At 32.0% G+C, this 19,857-nt stretch overlaps 1 protein-coding gene across 9 annotated transcripts in view; it reads left to right on the forward strand.

Annotated features, from left to right (window-relative positions):
• TENT2 (terminal nucleotidyltransferase 2) overlaps positions 1–16,879 on the forward strand; it is a 66,041-nt gene extending 49,162 nt beyond the window's left edge. For all 9 annotated transcript variants that reach the window (XM_058275380.1, XM_058275387.1, XM_058275371.2 and 6 more), the window contains 5 exons: positions 817–860; positions 6,576–6,712; positions 13,848–13,939; positions 14,157–14,236; positions 15,432–16,879. In XM_058275380.1, the coding sequence (XP_058131363.1) occupies positions 817–860; positions 6,576–6,712; positions 13,848–13,939; positions 14,157–14,236; positions 15,432–15,506 (428 nt within the window). In that variant the 3' untranslated portion in view covers positions 15,507–16,879. The remainder of the gene's footprint in view (positions 1–816; positions 861–6,575; positions 6,713–13,847; positions 13,940–14,156; positions 14,237–15,431) is intronic.
• Positions 16,880–19,857: the final 2,978 nt, after the last annotated feature.

Below are 19,857 nucleotides of genomic sequence, written 5' to 3' on the forward strand. Positions count from 1 at the left end.
TTTTTTTATCATATTCGGGCATTTTGTAGTCATTTCTTATATTGTGAATATTAGGTACTTTGCCTTTCATATTATTCCATTTACAAAATAATGATATGAAATCACTGTTGTGCATTTAATGATGTTTAAGTTGGGTAAAACTACTGAAGAGTGAAGAATCACAATTAAAATATATAGTGGTAACATGAAGGTAATTATTCCTTTGTCTGAAATTTTATATCAGTTTAGATTTCTCATCTTTGCTGAGTCCTTTTAAATAAGAAATTAATGAAGTTGAAGATTGCTTTCAATTGATTAGTTTTTTAGAACTATCTCAATTTTGATATTGTTTGATAGTAGCAGAAATTAAATAATAGACAATTATGATAGAACTCTTGTTCTTTCATTATATAGTATCATTAGACTATACTTGTGAAATTATTTTTTGATAGCTACATACCATCTTAATAATGTCCATTTAACATTTGTAGAACAATCCTTGTCTTGCTTACTTTGTGTTTGTCTGATGTTGGACCAAATGATGTCTGTCCCTTTATTGATGACCTATTATTCTAAAATTGTGTAAGGAGCATTGGCTTACATAGGAATATACATAGTTCATTAATAGAACCTTAAATTGTCAACTTGGATATATTTTAAATTTAAATTTTTAGGGATCAGGATTTAATTTCACAAAATATATAAAAACTGTTGAATTTTAGCCTAAACCCTTGTAGGTGCTAATATCAGTCTCATACCTGGGTGTAGCTGACAAATTATTGTTTTGTAAAATGAATCATGTGAATCACAGAAGCTTTAAACTTTTTCTTTTTATAGCCCTACCTGAACCCATCCTTCCATCCCTCCAAAAAATTTACCCAGTAAGTGTTTCTTATAAATTATTATAATACATATTATGTCACGTGTATATAGAACTATTTATACAGTATTCATGTGAATATAAAAGTAGTAATAATAGTTACCTTCTGTGTAAATGATAGCATTTTCTATGTAGATTGAAACATTGGCCACTAGAACATTTAAAATGTTTCATATACTTTTTCAGCAGTCTCTGATACTTTATTTAGTTATTGGCAGGCAGTCTTGTCATTTATATCAATGGTGGAATTTTTTTGCATGGTGCTCAAGGTTATCACTAATGAGGATTAAATATATTGAGTTGGTCAAGGCCCATTTGGCCTTGTTCCAGTTTTCTTCATGCTGTTTTTAAGTATTTCTTTACGTGGTAAAGAAATCAGAATTTTTCCAGCTCAGTGTATTTATACTTTGAAAAGCAGGGGAAAAAAATTAAGAAGTTGAGCAATTTTATAGCCTTTTTAACTTTCATTTGATTTTGTCAAGTAATATATCAATAGAGATAATATTAGGACACTATTCTTATGTGTATACTATTAAGGATCCTGCTAAAGTTAATTGGAAACATTTCAAGAAATGAAGTGTGCCTACTAGAAAAAGTTTAAGTTGTGCTTAGTTTGAGTTTAGAGGAACCTAGGTAATGTGCATACTCATAATCTGTATGAAACCTTTTGTTTTCCAATTTTCTTGTGTCCTTTTTCAGAATTGTTTCTTTGTTTAATAGTCCTACCATTTCTCTGTTTTCCACCATAGTCATCTTTGTTCCTGGTTTTATTTAGCAATAATATTTAAATTACTTGTTTAGAAAATTTGACCAACCTTCTGAAAGCCACATAATTTTTAGCTTGTAAGTTTTATACACTTAGTAGGATTGTTTATTAAACTTAATAGGTTGCCATATGACTAAGAAAGCATGATAACCAGTTTGTGTGACCAATTTCCAAGAATTTATTCATTTATTTTATATATGTTACACAAAATACAGTAGATATATTTGACATGGAATCTAAATTAAACAATTTAATCTCTGATAATTGAGAAGAATTGATACTTTTTGCTTTTTTAAAATATTTTTTAAATTAAAAAATTTTTTTTATTTTTAAAGAAGCTTTAGATCCTCTTGGTTTTGAACATCAGTTATTATTATAATGCACATATGTGAGGTGATGTGTAATAAAGAGTTCACTGTGATACAGTCTTGATATGGTGTGGGCCTCCCAGTTGGCTGTGGGTCATCTAGAGATCATTATAACAAAGTCCTTTTGGAATCTGGCTGTCTTCCTCCTGTTAAATACTAAATTCTGTGCTATGTGAAGAACTATTATGAATTTCAAATATAGTTAGAGAACAGTGTTTATGCTCTTTTAAACATTATAAATAATGTTAATATAAGCATCTGAAAGTATGGAGGTAACAGTAAGTTTTTTGCCTTATTCACCCCTCTCAATAAAGTACTGACTCTCTAGGTCATACTAATCATCAAAGATAGTGACTGTGTGTTTAGTATTTCAACCTTTTATTACTACTATATGTCGTTATTAATATAACTAGTAATTTATTTAGTATCATATGTTGGCACACTAAATTTTATATGCAAATTTTAAAATCCTAAACAAAGAAACCAACAAACAAACTTGCGAGGAATTATCTGTTTTACAGATAAAGAAACTGAGTCTTGGAAATGTTGCTTGATTGATGCAAGCTGTGTAGTCCCAAATGATGTATTCAGAAACTGGTGTGGTTTATTTTCCTATTATAATACTCAGAATTACAGTAGTATACACTAACTTATTGTTTCACCTATATGCTGCTGCTTATTACATTTTGTTTGTGTATATCTCATATTCCTACACAAATATACCTTTTGTTTTCTTAAAAGCAAATAGGGCAAAATTCCAACTTGCATAATAAATAAGTTTGAGAATGACTTTAAACTTTACAGTAACAACAACAAATGCTGTCACTTTACAAAGAAAGGCACAAGGTTCTTTTAAATTTTGAGCTCCTCTAATACAGTTAAAATAGGATTTCATTTTTAAAAGCAAAAGCAGTTCTGGAATGGAATATTATTTGTTGCAATATTACGCAGTTTTTAGTCATTTTTTAATATTTTTTATATTTGTGGCAAAATATTTAAAGTATTTAAAAATTAGTAAAATATTTCTCAATTGTGGAAGAAAGGCAGGGAAGGCTACAAACATTTCTGTTTACAGAAACTTCTATAACAGCATTACTGACTGTTACTACTTAATTCTTAATTGACATAAAAAAGTAGGTGATAGAGGGGCAGGGTATTTTCTATGGAGTGTAAAAAATCAAGTTGGGGAAGTTTAAATATATAAACAGATTCTTGTGAAGGGATCTTTGTTTTGATACAGGCATATTGTGAGATTTATCTAGATTTATCAAGATACTATATATTTTTAGTTGTTTCCTTCCCTAATGGTATCCTGGTATTCTAAGAAGGTATTTATGTTAACAGAATAAAGATGTTAGAAAATAACTCCCTTTTTGTGGTTGTTAAATAAAGAATTTTGAGAATTTAGACTTCTGTACAGTTATATACTAACAATATCTTAAATTTTACAATTATGCATATAGCTTTTTTAGTTTTAAAGTGCATATAACCCAATGAAGGGTATTAGTTTATTTAAACAGGCTATAAAATGAATGATTTTGAAAAAAGAAAATTAAAAAATGGTTAAGATTAATTTTTTAAAGTGTTTAAAAAGTTAGGTTTAAATTATGTTTTTCTTAAATTTAAAAAATCATAAGAAAGCTAATTTTGAAATAATACATTAAAAGTTTAGGAGATAACTATACAGAGTTATTGTATAAAAATGTGCAATTATAATAATAATGCCTGTTATAAACTAAACAGTTAATAAGTGGCTAATACCATAGCTTCTATGCATATACATTATACATTTAATTCTTAAAACAGCCCTGTGAGTACATTATTACATTATTATAGATGAAGAAGCTGAGTCTTTGGAAAGCTGGTTACTTGCTTTAATTGTAAGCTAATAGAGGGGCAAAGTTTTAAATCTAGGTCTGACTTAATAGCTCATACTCTTAACCACTTTGTTTTAGTACTTCTGTTTTATGTTAAATATCTATATTGATTTCAGGACTTCAAATATCTTACTAAAATCAGGTATGATTATAGATTAAGAAAATATAATGATTGGTCCTTAACATACATCACCCCAGATCAGTGGTGACCTGTATATAATTAAGAAAGCTTAGAGGGAACTTTAATATATCATTTAGATCTCCCTCCTTTAGTCAGAAGACTACTTAAATACACTAACTCAGTTATCTTTTTCGTTGAGACCTTGCTTAATATTGACTTCTAGAGTCTAATAATTCATAATGTTAGAAAATTATGCAGCTTAAATTTCTGTTTGCCTGAAGATGGAAAGCAGTCATTTTTCATTTAAGCTTTACATCATTCTAAAGTTCTCTTACCAAGTAGAAGTCGAGACAATCTAGACTGTGCTTACTTGTCCAAATTTCAAACTTTGAAGGTAAAGTAAGCTATTAAGGCACAGTCTCAGAAAAATTATGGAATCTGGCAAAAGATATTTTGGCCATTTTTGGTAGGCAATTGTAAAGGCAGAAACAGTGAGACTTTTCAGATGTTTTTCAAGGAATTGCCTATTTAAATTTTTCTGAACTTGGCATTGAAGGAAAATGGAATATTATGTATCTTAAAAAATATCACCATTTGAATATCATTTGGGAAATGTTTTTAGGAATTAGTCATTGTTAGAAGCTCAAAATGACAGTATCAACTTAAAAAGTGATCAAGAAGTCTTCCCTACACTTAAACAATCAAACAGGAAGTAAATATTAGTAATCCAAGAAACTGTTTTAAGAAATAGATGTCACATTATGTCAGTTAAATTGTTTTTCCATTTACTTAGGTTGTAATTTTAAGGCTCTTCGCCCCTCCCTCTCCACCCCACCCCCCTTGGCTTTGGGATTATTCTTTATGTACTTATTAATATTTTAGCTTAAATTCTACATCACTTTATCATATCTGAAGTTGCATATATTTTTCTTAAGGGCATAAATGTATTGGGAGAGCTCTCTTTTTTAAAAAGTTTTTTAGGAGGCACCAGGGATTAAACCTAGGACCTTGTACATGGGAAGCAGGCACTTAACCAACTGGGCTACACCTGCCCCCCAGAGCTCTCTTTTAAAGAAATTCTTTGTTAAAATCTTTCTTAAGGCAGAGAATCTTTTGTAATGTGAATGATTACACAAAAAATGGGGATTTCTTAAGGATGATTGGAATCCTAACTACTGTAGCTTCTTTTATGTGCATCTTAATTTTTTCTTTTTAGGTTTGGAGTTCTCTTTCAGTTCTCCCTTGTTATGCATGACATAGTTTTTTTTGTGTATGGCCATGAAAAGAGAAGACTTTGAATTGTTGGTTCAGAGTCATTCAGCATTTTAGTAGATCTCAGAAATCTTCAGTTTTAATTTCAAAATTACTGATCTTTTTCTTTAAATTATTGAACAAACTAAAATATTTAAAGGAGTTTCAAACAGTTTTAAACTTCAAGGAAGAAAGTGACTATTCTGTTTCAATATTATTTCATAAATTGAATGCTATTGTGTTAGGTACTGGGAATCAAAATTATTAAGACTCTTTCAGGGCAGAAGATAATAAAATGACCCACTTTTTCTCCCTTAACGATGACATTACTAATTGAATTGGGATCTATAAGCACACAGTTAATCTTTTAGATAGTTGGGAACCTAATTTTATTTCTCATTCTGCTGCCTTAACCAATTGCTTTTTTAAAAAAATCCTTTTCTACTTTGATGGCATAGGGGAAAGACAGGAAACCATTCTTAATAGTAATGTGCAAATTACTATAGAAAGATTATTTTCCAACATATGGATATGTATTACTTCAGAATCTTTATAGTTTATTTAGAATATTTCAGAGCTAAAACTTGCTGCTAACAGAGGAAAGATCAGATATTAAAATGAATGGCATAACGTAGGCAAAAAGAATTTAAGTACCCATTAGCATTCTTTCAAGTAAGTGTCTTGTTTGGGCTTGGATTGCAGGAAAATGGTATCCTTTATTTGTAATATGATAAAAGTTTGCTGGAATAGTACTTGCTGATATATTTCCCATCTTTCTTCTTTTACCTGACCCGCTGCTGTCTTTTCAAGTTCAATTCACATAGAATGTCTATCTTCTCTTCCCTCTAAGCTATATAATATAAACATAAAAACAAAGCAAAATCTAAAATCAGTGTAAGTACATTCATATATTGAAGTTACTTTTACAGCCTTTGAGAATTTATTTAAAGCTCTTCTGCTTAATACAGCCTTCATAAAGGCTCCTCTTAGAAATAAAGAAGATACACTTATAAACAAATCCATATGTATTGGGTGAAATCTTGGTGTGCATAGTATGATTTTATTTATGACTTAGAAAATCTTTTGCTACTGTAGAGGTCCATTTGGTTAACTGAGTGATGATATACTGAGACCAGGAATTTAGAATAACTTGATTTTTCTGGTGTTCTCTGGCCAACTTGAAACTCTGGGTGAAACCTTGAGTAGGAAAAAATCTTCATATTTCCAAATTGCAACATAAAGAAAATTTCTTCTTGGGAGAGCCTTAAATTAGGATTTCTGAAGTTATTTTGTATTTAAATAGCTACATTTTCCCCTTTTTCTTTTTTAACAGGAATCTTTTAGTCCTGCTATCCAGCTGCACCTTGTACATCAAGCTCCATGTAATGTTCCTCCTTACCTCTCTAAGAATGAATCAAGTCTTGGGGACCTCTTACTGGGCTTTCTTAAATATTATGCTACAGAGTTTGAGTAAGTGAAACTTTAAATTGTATTTATTATTTATATATATGTGAATGCTACAGATTTGGTCCGAATCTCCCTTTGTCAATTGTGATGCAGTAAACTTGCCCAGAAGTGTGTAGTTTATAAAATTTAGTATCTAACAATTATTAGAAACTAAATGGATTTCCTGTTCCTAGCTAATAAAAAGCATTATAGTTCAATAAGCCAGGATTCTCTAGTGATCCCATTTTATGTTTAGCTGCCTCATTTCATTTAGGTCTGAATAAATGTTTGCATTAGTCCTACATAAATGCTGTATAGTTTGAAATATCTGTTTTCTAGGAACTTAAAAAATTTATGGTAAAAAAAAACACAGCTAGGACAAACTTGGAAAGAACAATTTAATACTTGATATCTGAATAGATAGTTGTGTTAGTATGATATACAAATCAAGGAATAATCCTTAATAATTCTTTCCCTTTTTTAAAAATTTTTAAAATTTTGAGGGTGATGTATAAAAACAAAACAGTAAAGTACATAATCAGTCTAGATAGAATTGAAAGTTCTTGTGGGAGTTCCAGATAGAGTGGGGTTAGGAGTTGTTCACAGCTCTTCAAAACCTGGAGGATGAGAGAGGACTTAGGAGTTATACAGAGTTGGGAGGGTATGTGACCAAAGGGTACAACATTGACGAGATTTGGAGAGGAGAATAATAATTAATAATAGTAGTAATAAAGGGAAGTGCTTGAAAAAACTAGTTCAGTAAGGAACTTCAATAGTTCAGATTAAAAATTATCAGTACCTGAAGCTAAGTTCAAGCAATAGAGATAAAAAGGGAGATGCCTTCATTTATGTAAAGATGAGGAAAGATTTAAGACTACATGAAACTGTAAACTTTTACAAAGAGACTGTAAAGGTTTAGTGGTTATTCTAGAGTTACTTTTTAAATTGTGGAATAACAGTAGCTGGTGTTTATTGCATGTTTATCAAGCGTCCTGCAGTATGCTAAGTGATTGCCCTCTATTATCTCATAAAATCCTCACCGTACCTCTTTATCAGGCTTAGGAAATTTATGTACATGGAACTTGCCTGTGGCAACACACCTAATAGTGGGAGAATTGGGATTCAAATTTGGGTCTGACTGTAAAACCACAGACTTAGTTAGACTGTATGCAGCATCATCTGTTTTGTTATATAAATCAGGTAGTAGGGGAAGGATGTAGAAGGAGAAAAGGATTCTTAGAAGAATGATGTATTCCTGCCATATATAGTTTAGGATTAGAACACCTAGATACAGATAAGTTGAAAATCAACTGCTTTGTTAGACTGAAACAAGCTGATAGATGTATAAATTTGTGTTAATTTAATATTAACAGAAACTAGTTTGTTGTGCCAAATTTTATTGGATAGGATACTTATGCTTCGGAAAAAAAGGTTTTGAAACTTTTGGATGCATTATTTATCACTATGATAAATGATTTAGGTAACATCCTCACCTGCTCTTTTATTATATAGTACATTTGTCAAATGAATTGTTGATACATACCAGATATTTTTAGAAATTTGACTCTAGGGAGCATAGCCAAGAATGTAGCTATGGCAGTGACCTAACAGATGTGCAAAAAAGTTCTGGCAGTTGTTGAAAAGTAATGTAAGAGTTTCTACACAACTTTCAGATACTCACTGAAAAATTTTCTTTACTTGAAAGACAAAGACTTAAGTTCTTATAGTATGCTTAGGTACATGGTACAAAGGTTACAGAATTTTTATATGGTATTTAAGAGTTGCTTACTGGGAGCTGATGTGGGTCAAGCAGTTGAGTGCTTGCTTCCCACATGGGAGGTCCTGGGTTTGGTTCCTGGTGCCTCCTAAAATCAAAGCAAAACAAAAAACAAACAATATGCAAACAAATGAAAAAAAAAAACAACTTGGGGGAGCTGATGTGGCTCAGTGGTTGAGCACTGGCTTCCCCAATGTGAGGTTCCAGGTTCAATCCCTGGCCCTGGTACCTAAAAAAAAAAAAAAAAGAGTTGCTTACTTACTTACTTTACTTAAATTTTCCCTTTAACTTTTCTACAGAATATTATTATAATGAAGCCAGGCTTCTAGAACTGTACCTAGGAACAGGAAACTGACAAAATATGGAAAAATAATCAGGTGACTAAGGGAATCTAGAAAATATAATCAGCATGTGATCGTTTTGTACTTTAGCAAAACAAAAGGAAAATCCAAGTTCTAAATATCTGAAGACTTACTGAATACTGGAGATTCTAGAAACCTTAAAAGATACCTATTTTATACCTTTTATTCCCTGGATGCCTAATCACAATGCTATTGCTAGTTTGTTGAATTAAAAAATACTTACTTAAATACATAAATTTTTAAAAAAGAGAATACAAAATCCCAATTTTTCTTCTTTGTTCTTTCTTATTCTGCTTCTTTCCTCCCATTTTTAAAATTCAGTGAATAAATATTGAGTGCTTACTATGTGCTAAAACAGACAAAAATCCTTGCCTTCATGGAGCTTACATATAGTATGTAAGGATAAACATTAAACAGCAAGAAACAGTATGTTAGATGATGTTAAGTGGAGAAAAACAAAGCAAAAGCAGAAAAGGAATATGGGGATTTCTGATTTGTGTGTGTATTACGATTTTAATACCTGTATTACAGTTTAATACCAAGCATGGTGAAGGAAAGTCCCACAGAAAAGGTGACCTTTGACTAAATACCTGATGGAGAAGTTGTGAATTAAATAGGTATCAGGTAAAGAGCTTTCTAAGCAGAAGAAAAAGAAAGTGCATAGGTCTTGAGGTGGGAGTTTGCCTAACATTGAGCAAATGGTAAAGAAGTCAGTGTGACTGGAAGTAATATGGACTTAGGAAAGTCCACATCATGTAGGGTCTTGTAGTTAATTGTGAGGTCTTGCTGCAAAAGAAGGGACTGGGTGAGGTAACCACCACACAGAGCACTTCACTGGCATTTACCATAATTTACCAGCCTTTTCCTCCCACTCATCCCCGGATGCTATACAGTGTTCTACTGGACTTAGGAGTTTCGCAGTAGTTGATTCAGACAGTTCTTGTCTGTTCAGTGGTTGTTCTGGTGGAGGGATTGACTGCTGAATCTTCCTACTCTGCCGTCTTTCAATTAGAAGGATATTACAGTACTCTTAAGTTAGAAATGATGTGGCTTATATCAGGGTGGTTGCAGAAAAAGGGGGTGAGAAGTGGTCAGATTCAGCTTTTTTTTTTTTTTTTTTGGTGAAAGATTAGATATGGAATAAGGGAAAGAGAATAGTACAGAAAGACTCCTCTAAGTTTTTAGCTTAAGCAACTAGTTTGCAATTACATTAGATATATTGGGAAAGACAAGGAAGGGGCATTGTTGATTTTGAACATTTTAAGATTGAGATACCTAGAAGATAATTCTCTTAGAGATACTGAGTAATCAGTTGGATATACTAGTCTAGAGTTCAGGAGAAGGGAGGTCAGGGGGCTAGAGTTATCAGCAGATAGATGGCATTTAAAGCCATGAAACTATTTGAGAAAACCAAGAGAGTGATTTTAGTTCAAAAGGAGCAAAGATCTAAAAATTGACTCCTTGGGTACTTCAGTATTAAGAGGTTTACAGGAAATATAGGAGATAAAGGATTTTTCTAAGTGACACAATGAAAAGAGAGACAGACAAATCCAAAATTAGACATATGAAACAACTGTCCTAGTCTTTTAAAGCGTGAATGCTACTTAAAAAAAAAGGTCAAGGGAACTTTTCTAGATTTAAGGACATGGAACAATTAAATAGAGTACGTGAACCTTGATTGTAATCTGATTGGGTGAGTGTGGGGAGTGGATAGGGTGTTAGCTATAAAAAGACATTTGAATTACTGTTAATTTTATAGATGCTCTTGTGGTTATAAAGTATAAAGGCCTTATTCTTAGAAGCTATATGCCCAAGGATATAGGAATAAAGTTTCACAGTGAATAAAATTTAACAGATTCTTCAGTTCAAAAATACCCAAACACATGTGGCATAATGTTAACAGTTGTTGGATACAGAAGGTGGATATACTTTTAGTTTTTCTCTGAAATTTTTCATAATACGTAAATGAGGAAAACAATGAAATTAGGGATGAGAAGGAAGTCATATAGGAATCTAAGAAATAAGGATCATTGGCTATAAGAGAAGCCAATAGAATATGGTATCCTGAAATCCAAGGAGGGAAAAAGTTTTTCAAGGAGGCGGGAGTCCTTGTGTCAAATGTTTTTGATGAATCAAGTAAGATGAGAACCAAATACTGACCATTGGATTTAGCAACAGGAGGCCACTGGACCTTTGACAGAAGTAGTTTCTGTAGCATATTGGGAGTAAAAAGCATGATTGGTGTGGGTTTAAGTAAGAACAGGAAGAAATAATTATAGATAATCTAGCTAACTCTCTAGAGGAGTTTATTTAGAAAAGAAAACAGAAGGAAAAAAAACAGGATAAAAGCTGACAGGCCAAGTGGGGTTGAATTAATTTGTGCTAATATATTTACAGCTACATAGTATCAGACCCATAATTTTGACTTCGTTGCAGTTAAATTTTTTAAAATAATGTAGCTGAAGGCTACATTTCCAAGTTAATCTCATAATACTTTCTTTTGGTTAGCAGAGAGTTAATAGATGAATACAAGTACATTATCATTACTGAAGGAGAAAAACAAAACATTATACTAATATATTAAATAATCTCATTTTTATGTTAAAAAATTATTACATCAAATGTGTCAAAATATTAAATGTTGTAACCAAATGGGTAGGAAGTATGTTAGGGTTCTCTGTTGCTTTTGCATAATTTTTGCAACTGTCCTCAAATTTGAAATAATTTCAAAATGAAAAGTTAAAAAAGATGATTATATGTCAAATCTATTTTTAGATGAAATTAAGCCCTATATTGCTTCAGTTTTTTTCGGAAACATCACTTTTCTATAGACTATGTGTTATTTTATACTTTAATTTTTGAGTGACAGTTGCAGATTTTCATATGGCAAGCAAATTGTAGAGAATAGACATTAGTATAATAAAGGGCTTACTTTAGGGCCTGTGTATTTTAAAGAATAAAATATTTAGGGATAATATTTCTAAATCACCATTTAAATGTTATATTTAAATTTGTCTTTAAGAATAAAAAGAGTATAAAAGTTAATATATCATGTTTTAATGATTTGAAATATTTAATAATTTATAGATGTTTACAAGTTATTTGAAAGATGTAGTAAAATCAGTCTAAATGGTAGTGATTCAAGATATTCTCTTTTTCCGTTTGAAGTACTTCAAACAATATAGTCATTTAAAATAGCTGCATTATATGGGTTGATTTTATGTTGAAGCTTAAATGATATCTGTTTAAGGATGAGGAATAAAAGAAATATAGATAATGTCACATTACTGTTTCTGTGACCCAGTTTAGAATCAAGTACTGAGATGTAATGTAAATTCTGGATTAGATTTAATAGAAATATAGTGGTGAGGATAGAATTCCTTTGATTTAAGGAAGTAAAGTTTGTAATTTAACAGCAGGTTACAGTATTACAATATTCTAAACTCTTCTGCAAGAAAAAAAAAGACTCCTTTTTAAAATAATGTGTCCAGTTTAAAATCCACTGCTGATTCACTTGTCTGTAAGTTGACATTAGAAACAAGTAGTCTCAAAAAAAAATTGATTTCACTAGTGAAGTTTTTCTCCCTAGAATAAAGTGATGTAACACCAAGTGTAATTCTACTGTAACCTTGTTTGATTGAAGTGTTTGGTTATATAACTCTTCCCTTTTCGTTGCAATTTTAAAGAAAATTTTGGAAATACAGTTGGAGCAGTAGAGCAGAATGCTCCTTTTCTGTTTAGGATGGAGCTGCCGTACATGAGGGATCAAAAACATCTTACCATTACCATTACTAAGTATTTCTATTTGTTAATCCAGTTGTTTTTTAAAAGCACAAATTCTGCCATATGGTTAAAAGGACTTAAAGTTGTCTTTACCAGTATTGTCATATTATACTCTTGATCAGAAAAAGTATAAAATCTTACTTTCAGGATCTGTTAAGATTACCAAAAGTCACAAGATGCAAGTTTTTCTTACACATTTATCATAGATAATTAATTAATTATCCAGAAACAAAGGCCATACTCGACCCATGATTTTATTATTATAGATTCTCTATCTGATAGAGGAAGAATAGAGTGAGTGTTGGAGTTGAAAGATACCAGCAGATAGTCTATTGCTGCTTGTTGAAATAGTGGAGAAAGGTAATGCCGCTGTAAAAAGATAACAGCTTTTCTTCAAACTCATTTTTCTGTATGAGATGTATGGTGTTGTATTTTAGAATGTTCCTTGAAAAAAAAAAAAAGAAATTACTTGTATTTATAATAACTGTTAGAAGGCTAAAGAAATAAAATCACACACATGCACACTTTAAAAAACAGAATGTAAGGTTAGGTATATGCAATGACTGGACAACTTAATCTACTTCCAGGCATGCTGAAAAAAGTTTTTACTTGAAGAAAATGTCACTAATAACAGCTACATCTGACATACAGCAATAATAGTATGTTTTCATAGAATATTCTCTTTTTCTAAAACAGCATGTACTTCTATTGGAAGATTTCAGAATTTTCCCCCAAATCATACACATAGAGAAACCCTGAACAAAAATTATGTAATGGTACTAGAAAACAACATAAGAAGATTACCTCTCAAAAAATAAAAGAAATTCTTACTGGGGTATTAATAATGAACATAGTTCTTAGGTTTTTTGCTTACTTGCATTTTCTAATTTTATTATTACTTTATTCAGTAAATAAATGTTGAATACCTAGTATGTAGGAAGCAACTGGATGAACAGTGAAAAAAAAAGTAGGTAAGTATCTCAGCATTCTGGATTTTTCATTCTACTTGGAAGACACACAAACAATAACATAATAAACATTATAAGCAGATTGTTAGATGATAAATACTCTGACGGGGATAAAAGTAGAGTTAAGCAAAGAGGACTGTGGTGCTGAAGGTTGAGGCAAGTTTCAGTACTAAATGAGAAAACCTAGGTATGCCTTTTTACTGATATAATAAAAATTATAACAGGAATTTTGAAAATAGTTAACATGATTAATGTTTTTCTTCTTATAGCTGGAATAGTCAGATGATTTCAGTTCGTGAAGCCAAAGCCATTCCGAGACCTGATGGTATTGAATGGAGAAATAAATACATCTGTGTAGAAGGTAGCTTTGCCATGACCACTCTCTATTTACCATTTAATTATCATCATGGTACTGAGAGCATTACCTGAGTAATTTCAACATGTATTTCAGTAAAAAGTATTATGAAATTGCTGTTTTTGTAGGTCAAACACTGTCAGGTATCAGCAGTTTCATATAATTCAACCTAATAAGCTTAAGTTCTCATTTTAATAATTTTTTCTCTATATGTACATTGCAGAACCTTTTGATGGAACAAATACAGCTAGAGCTGTACATGAAAAGCAGAAGTTTGACATAATCAAGGATCAATTTTTAAAGGTAAACAATGCATCACATTAACTCTAGGTATTTTAGCTGATGTTTGGTCCATGTTTTTCTTCTGCAAACCCATTTAACAAGAAATTAGAGTGCCATTTATTCTTCATTTGAATGTATTTTGAAAAGTTAAAAAAATGTGTATGTGTCTGTATGTATACAAAAACATTTTGTATATATTTTAAACATATAAACTGAAGTTTATTCCTGAGGTCTCTAGTCTACAGTATGAATTTATACATAAATGGTTTTGCTAGACATTGTCCTATCCTCAAAGGATTCCATAATACAATGTAGAAACACACTGATAGAAATATATACTATGAGACGAGTGTTAGGAATAGATCACAGAACTGTGATAATCATGTTAGAGCCTTTTTTTTTTCATGATCTAGAGTGGACTTTGTTTAGATAGAAATTAAAAATGCAACTGTATTTTCTTACGAGCTGTCATTCAAAGTAGGCCCTCTCAATTTAGTCAATCAGAATAGAAAATTTAATCTGCAGAATTCCTTCATTAAAAAAAAATTATCCAAGAGGGAATATTTTTGTCTATCAGGTTAAATTGAGAACTCAAAAAATAGCATTTGCTACATTGCTATATTATTATTGATTGGTAAGCTTTCATTTAGGATTGTTAGCAGTAAAACCAATACCCTTAGCCAGTTGAATAACTGAAGTGAGAACAAAGTACAAAGATCAGTAGCCATCAGGTGGTAAGCCAAATTTTTAATTTATGAACAAGAATTTCAGTTGCACTTTTTTTTTTTTCCTTAAAAATTTTATTTACTCTTCATTTTCAGAGGTATAGATAAAGTGATTTACTATAGATCTATTCTCCTTCATGGATACTATTTTTTAATTGAAAAAGCTATTAAAGACACCAACAGTCAAATAATTGAAGTAATCCCCCACCCTCTCAAACCTAAGCTTTGTTGTAATTACCTTGCTATTTTAGATGACATTATTACATCTATGAAAAAATATTAATATTGCCAATTAACTTTTTTCCATGATAACAAAAGTAGTATTTATACTCTGTTAAAAACTTGGGAAATAAAAACACGAAGAAGAAAAAAATCCACCCAAAATTTTACCACCTAGAAAAAAATTGCTGTTAATATTCTAGCAACTCTCTTTTCAGTATTTTGTTCTACATTTATTTTGGGTTTAAAAATGATTTTTCTTTCTCTCCCAGTCATGGCACAAATTGAAAAACAAAAGAGATTTGAGCAGTATACTCCCTTTAAGAACTGCTATCCTGAAAAGATGACTGGCCTATATTTCTTAATAAATTCTTCTGAGAAATAAAGAAAACAGTAATATCATAATACATTTTGTTTACTTCCATCATGGTTTCTTTTTAATTGTTCTTGTTTTCATGTTTTATTTTTAAAAGGACGTACTTACATAAAGATTGCATATTTTATTATGACATTTCCTAATAAAACTCTTTGATTTAAAAATGTATTTTTGAAAATGTTTACTTCAATAATTAGTAATGTTGTGGAATAAGTTTTCAGAAGAGCAGATAAAATATTTTGGGGATAATTGCCTGAACAAATAAAAAAGTTTTCAATATAACTTCAGTTAATTGTACCACATACTAACACTCAAGAGATTTGTGGACTTTTGGGTTTGATTCATACATGCTTAAACTGTAACCTACAAATACATCAGTTTGTTGACCAAGTCTATTCTAGTAAAGTGAAGATTCAAGTCAGTTATTCAGTTACTTGAAGCAGAAAATCTTTTATTTCATCAGAATCACTGCAGAGGTATAAAATACTGAGCAATTGCCTTAAGTCTTCACTTGACTCACTAGGATAGACTGAGGCTTTGGGAGTATCTGTTTGCATTTCATTAGTACCTCATATTTTTGATGTATTCTTGAGATTGCTTTAAATTTTGTGTTGAAATAGTAATAATTTTGCACTGTAGTAATATGAACACTAACTCTGTATTATACAGCAGTTAGTGAATTGTTTTAAAGAATCAGTTCGTTGTAGACATTTTGAAAAGATTAAGCCCCTTGTGCTTTATAATAGTTTAGTGCGATGTGGACTTTGCTTTTCTTTGTATTTTCCTGCTTTTATTTTCCCTGTGACAGGAAGCAACAGAAATTGAATGTTCAAAGCTATGATTATATCCTATCTATGGTATCATTTTGTGTGTATGTATACTTATAGGATTGTAATCTAAACTGGAATTTTCAGGCAGTAAGCCACTACAAAATGTTTTAAATAAGATTTAACAAAATTATTATAAATAAAAATCTAATGTTTGTAAAGATATCTTTTTTAGTATTTCTTTTCCACATGAGAGAAGTAGTGGTAGCTGCTAAAACAAGCAACAATGTTTATTAAGGTTGTTTTTGATTTATGTAAATATCTGTAAATTGGCCAGTGCCTGTAAATTTAAATATAAAAAATAATCTTGAAAACAGTTTTAACTTTTTCAAAAGGATTGTGTACTTCTTTTAGACCTGCTGAAGCACAGTTTGAACTTGTAATGTATTTTTTTGCAGACCAGTTCAAATGCTAAAACATTTGCATTTCTTTCACTTAAAAATGGTACATATTTTCATTTTCTTCAAGTTTAAATTTTTGTATAATGTCATAGTGGAATAAAGTTTGTATTTGGAAATTTTTGGAGCTTTTTTTGTTTTGTTTTTTTACCCCTGTGAAAGCCTTTCCTTTTGAGATGAGGGTGAGGCTTTAGTTATCTTCTAGACTTGAACTGAAATCCAGTTGTTATGCTTGTTTGTTTAGGTTACACAGAGAATCTCGGATTCAAGTTCATTTTTGGTAAAGCCACCTAACCACATTAACACCCTATTTATCTATCATTACTAGGAATGAAGTTTTTCATATAGGTAAATCTTTTTAGATTACTGATGCTTAACACTTTTTAAGCATTTAAACTTTTTATAATCTTTTTCTTGAAACTTTTCCTAAAAAAAATCCATTATATACCATGCAAGCTTTCTTTATCAGACTGTTTTGAGTATAATTAATATTCTGGTGATAAAGTAGTTGTTTTAGTTTGTTAGCTGCTAAAACAAATACCATACATAGATTGTCTTAACAACAGAAGTTTATTGGTTTCAGAGGCTTCAGAGGCTAGAGTCCCTGTTTCCTCTCAGGTTTGGTAATCTGCTTGGCTGGCAGTCTTTGGGGTTTCTTGGCTTTTCCATCACATGGCAATGTTCATGGTGGTATCTTCTTTCTCTTCTGAATTCCTTTAACTTCCATCTTCTGGCAGCTTCCCATGACTTCTCCTTCCGTGTCCAATTTCCTTTGCTTATAAAGATGTCAGCCATATTGAATTAAGGCCCACCCTTATTCAGTTTGAGTATACCTTAACTAATAACATCTTCAAAGGCCCTATTTACAAATGGGTGCGCATTCACAGGATGAGGGATTGGAAACATACCTTTTGTGGGGGCATAGTACTATATAGTAATACTGTATTATTACTATACTATCTCAGGAAGGGATAAGGTGTGGGGTATTCTCCCTCTATCGTGTTATGACATTTCTTAATAAAGTCTCAGAATTTACCAAACTGTGTGGATTTCTTCACTGCTACTGTGTTTTCTCAACTTCTTGTGACTGCACCTTTACTACTACAACTTCTTTGGCTCTTTTGCTCTAATAAATAGATCAAGAAGCTAATAAACTACTCTCAATTCTAAACCAATAAACTGAAGCCTAGGAATGTATACCTTGTGATAGGCCAAATATGTCAGATATGGGAGAATTTTTTAGATTTTTAAGTTATTTTAAATTTGAATTATTTAATCGTGTGATGAATAATTATTTTGTTTGTGCTGAGCTTTGTATTTCTATATGTTTTCATGTGTTGTTACTCCAGAAAGTAATGTTAGAGAGTTAAAACTGTACAATCCATACTGCAGTTAAATTTTGGATTGGTTTAAACTAAGGTCTTTGCAAATAAATTTTGTAGACTTTAGTTAGTATTCTTAAGATATTTTGAATTAATTAAAATAGAAGGAATAAAGATAGAATGGCTACCTGAAATTTTGATTAGTGTTTAACAAATTCCCACAGCTGCCCACTGAATTCTTTTGGTCCTAGGTGAGCATAATGATTTGGGATTACTAATGGAAAAACTTAGCTAGTATCATGAATATTGCTGATGCTAAACTATTTTGGGTAACTCTGTGAAGACTGGACTCTTCTGTCTTCCCTTCTTTTGCCCAGTAGTTGATGTTCCTGTACCATCTACAGCTCTTTGTCCATGGACCTAATATACATATAGAAGCTAGTGTAGCTGATGAATAATACCTAAAATTCTATGAATAGAATCTTCTCTAGTTAAAAGTAAATATTAGCTATTCTAGCCATAAAATTTTCCTCATGATGAAGAATATCTTTGCCTATTATAAAGATATCTTTACTTATTGGCACATGCTCAGCAGGCTGGTCTCTCCAGTTCAGGGACCACTTATTAAGAACCTGTGCTGTGCCTAGGGTCCTTTGCTGGCTTCTGGGCTGGTAAGAGATGGGGATGATGGAACACGCTTACAGGTCTACTGAAGACACAGAATTTTATTAGATGGTTTGGGAACCTTGAAGAGGGATACTGAGCTTTAACCTAGGGATTTCAGAGAAAGGTGATGATCCTGAATGATGAGTAACTCAGTACATAAAGATGGAAGAAACTTTCAGGCAGGAGGAAGTATATAAACAAAGCCTCTGTAGCGTGATGATATGATGTAGGGCACACCTGACTTCCAAAGAAGAAACCAGAACTATAAGACATGGGCAATGTTATGCAGGGTTTAGCTTGGTGAGGAGGTTGGGCTTTAAATGTCCTTGAGCAGTGGGAAGCCATGGAGGGGTTTTAACTGGGGCCTTTGGAATGAGTTTCAGACAACACTTGGCTGGCCACCTTTAAGCCATTTGGCCAATGTGAATTCTTGCTCTTCTAGATTTAAGATTAGTAGAAAGTTTCCTGGCTGAACAATCCAGGTGGCAACCAAGAAAGAAAATATACAATTTGTTGACTTGCAAAAATAAAGGGATTCAATAATGAACAATGGCTCAAAGCTGAGGTTTGGTATCTGGAAGACCTAGCTTGCTTTGTCAAGTAGGATAGCTATGAGCAGTGCGTCTTGAGCAAGCCACTCAAGCGCTTCTGAGCCTGTTTCCTAATCTATAATATTGACACTGGTAAAACTTAACTACCACTGCAGTGTGAGGGGATAAAAGTGTGACCCTAAGCAGAGCGTCCAATGCTAGTAAAAGCGCTTTGCTCAGTAAGGAGTAGTTTATTTCTTGGTTGGGATAAAAGATCTATAAAGTAGTTTAGCCCGGAACGAGATCTAGCAAACCTACTCTGGAGGAAGTGCAGGCGGCGCTGAGGTGCCTTTTCCCCTCTGAGCCACCTAATGCACCCGAAGCCCAGGCCCTTAGAGTAGAGATCTCCCGTTGCCCAAAAGGACAGCCAGGGATCTGCCTAAACTGGGGTTGGGGCGGGGTGATCCTGGGAAGTCGACAGACGCACAGGGAGGAGAAGCTGAGCACTGGCCCCAGAAACGAGGTGGCGAAACTTTTTGACACCTTCTATTTAAAGTAGCCGCGTTCGCGTTCGCGGGT

The sequence above is a fragment of the Dasypus novemcinctus genome, chromosome 2 (assembly GCF_030445035.2).
Source record: "Dasypus novemcinctus isolate mDasNov1 chromosome 2, mDasNov1.1.hap2, whole genome shotgun sequence".
In the NCBI taxonomy this organism is placed as follows: domain Eukaryota; kingdom Metazoa; phylum Chordata; class Mammalia; order Cingulata; family Dasypodidae; genus Dasypus; species Dasypus novemcinctus.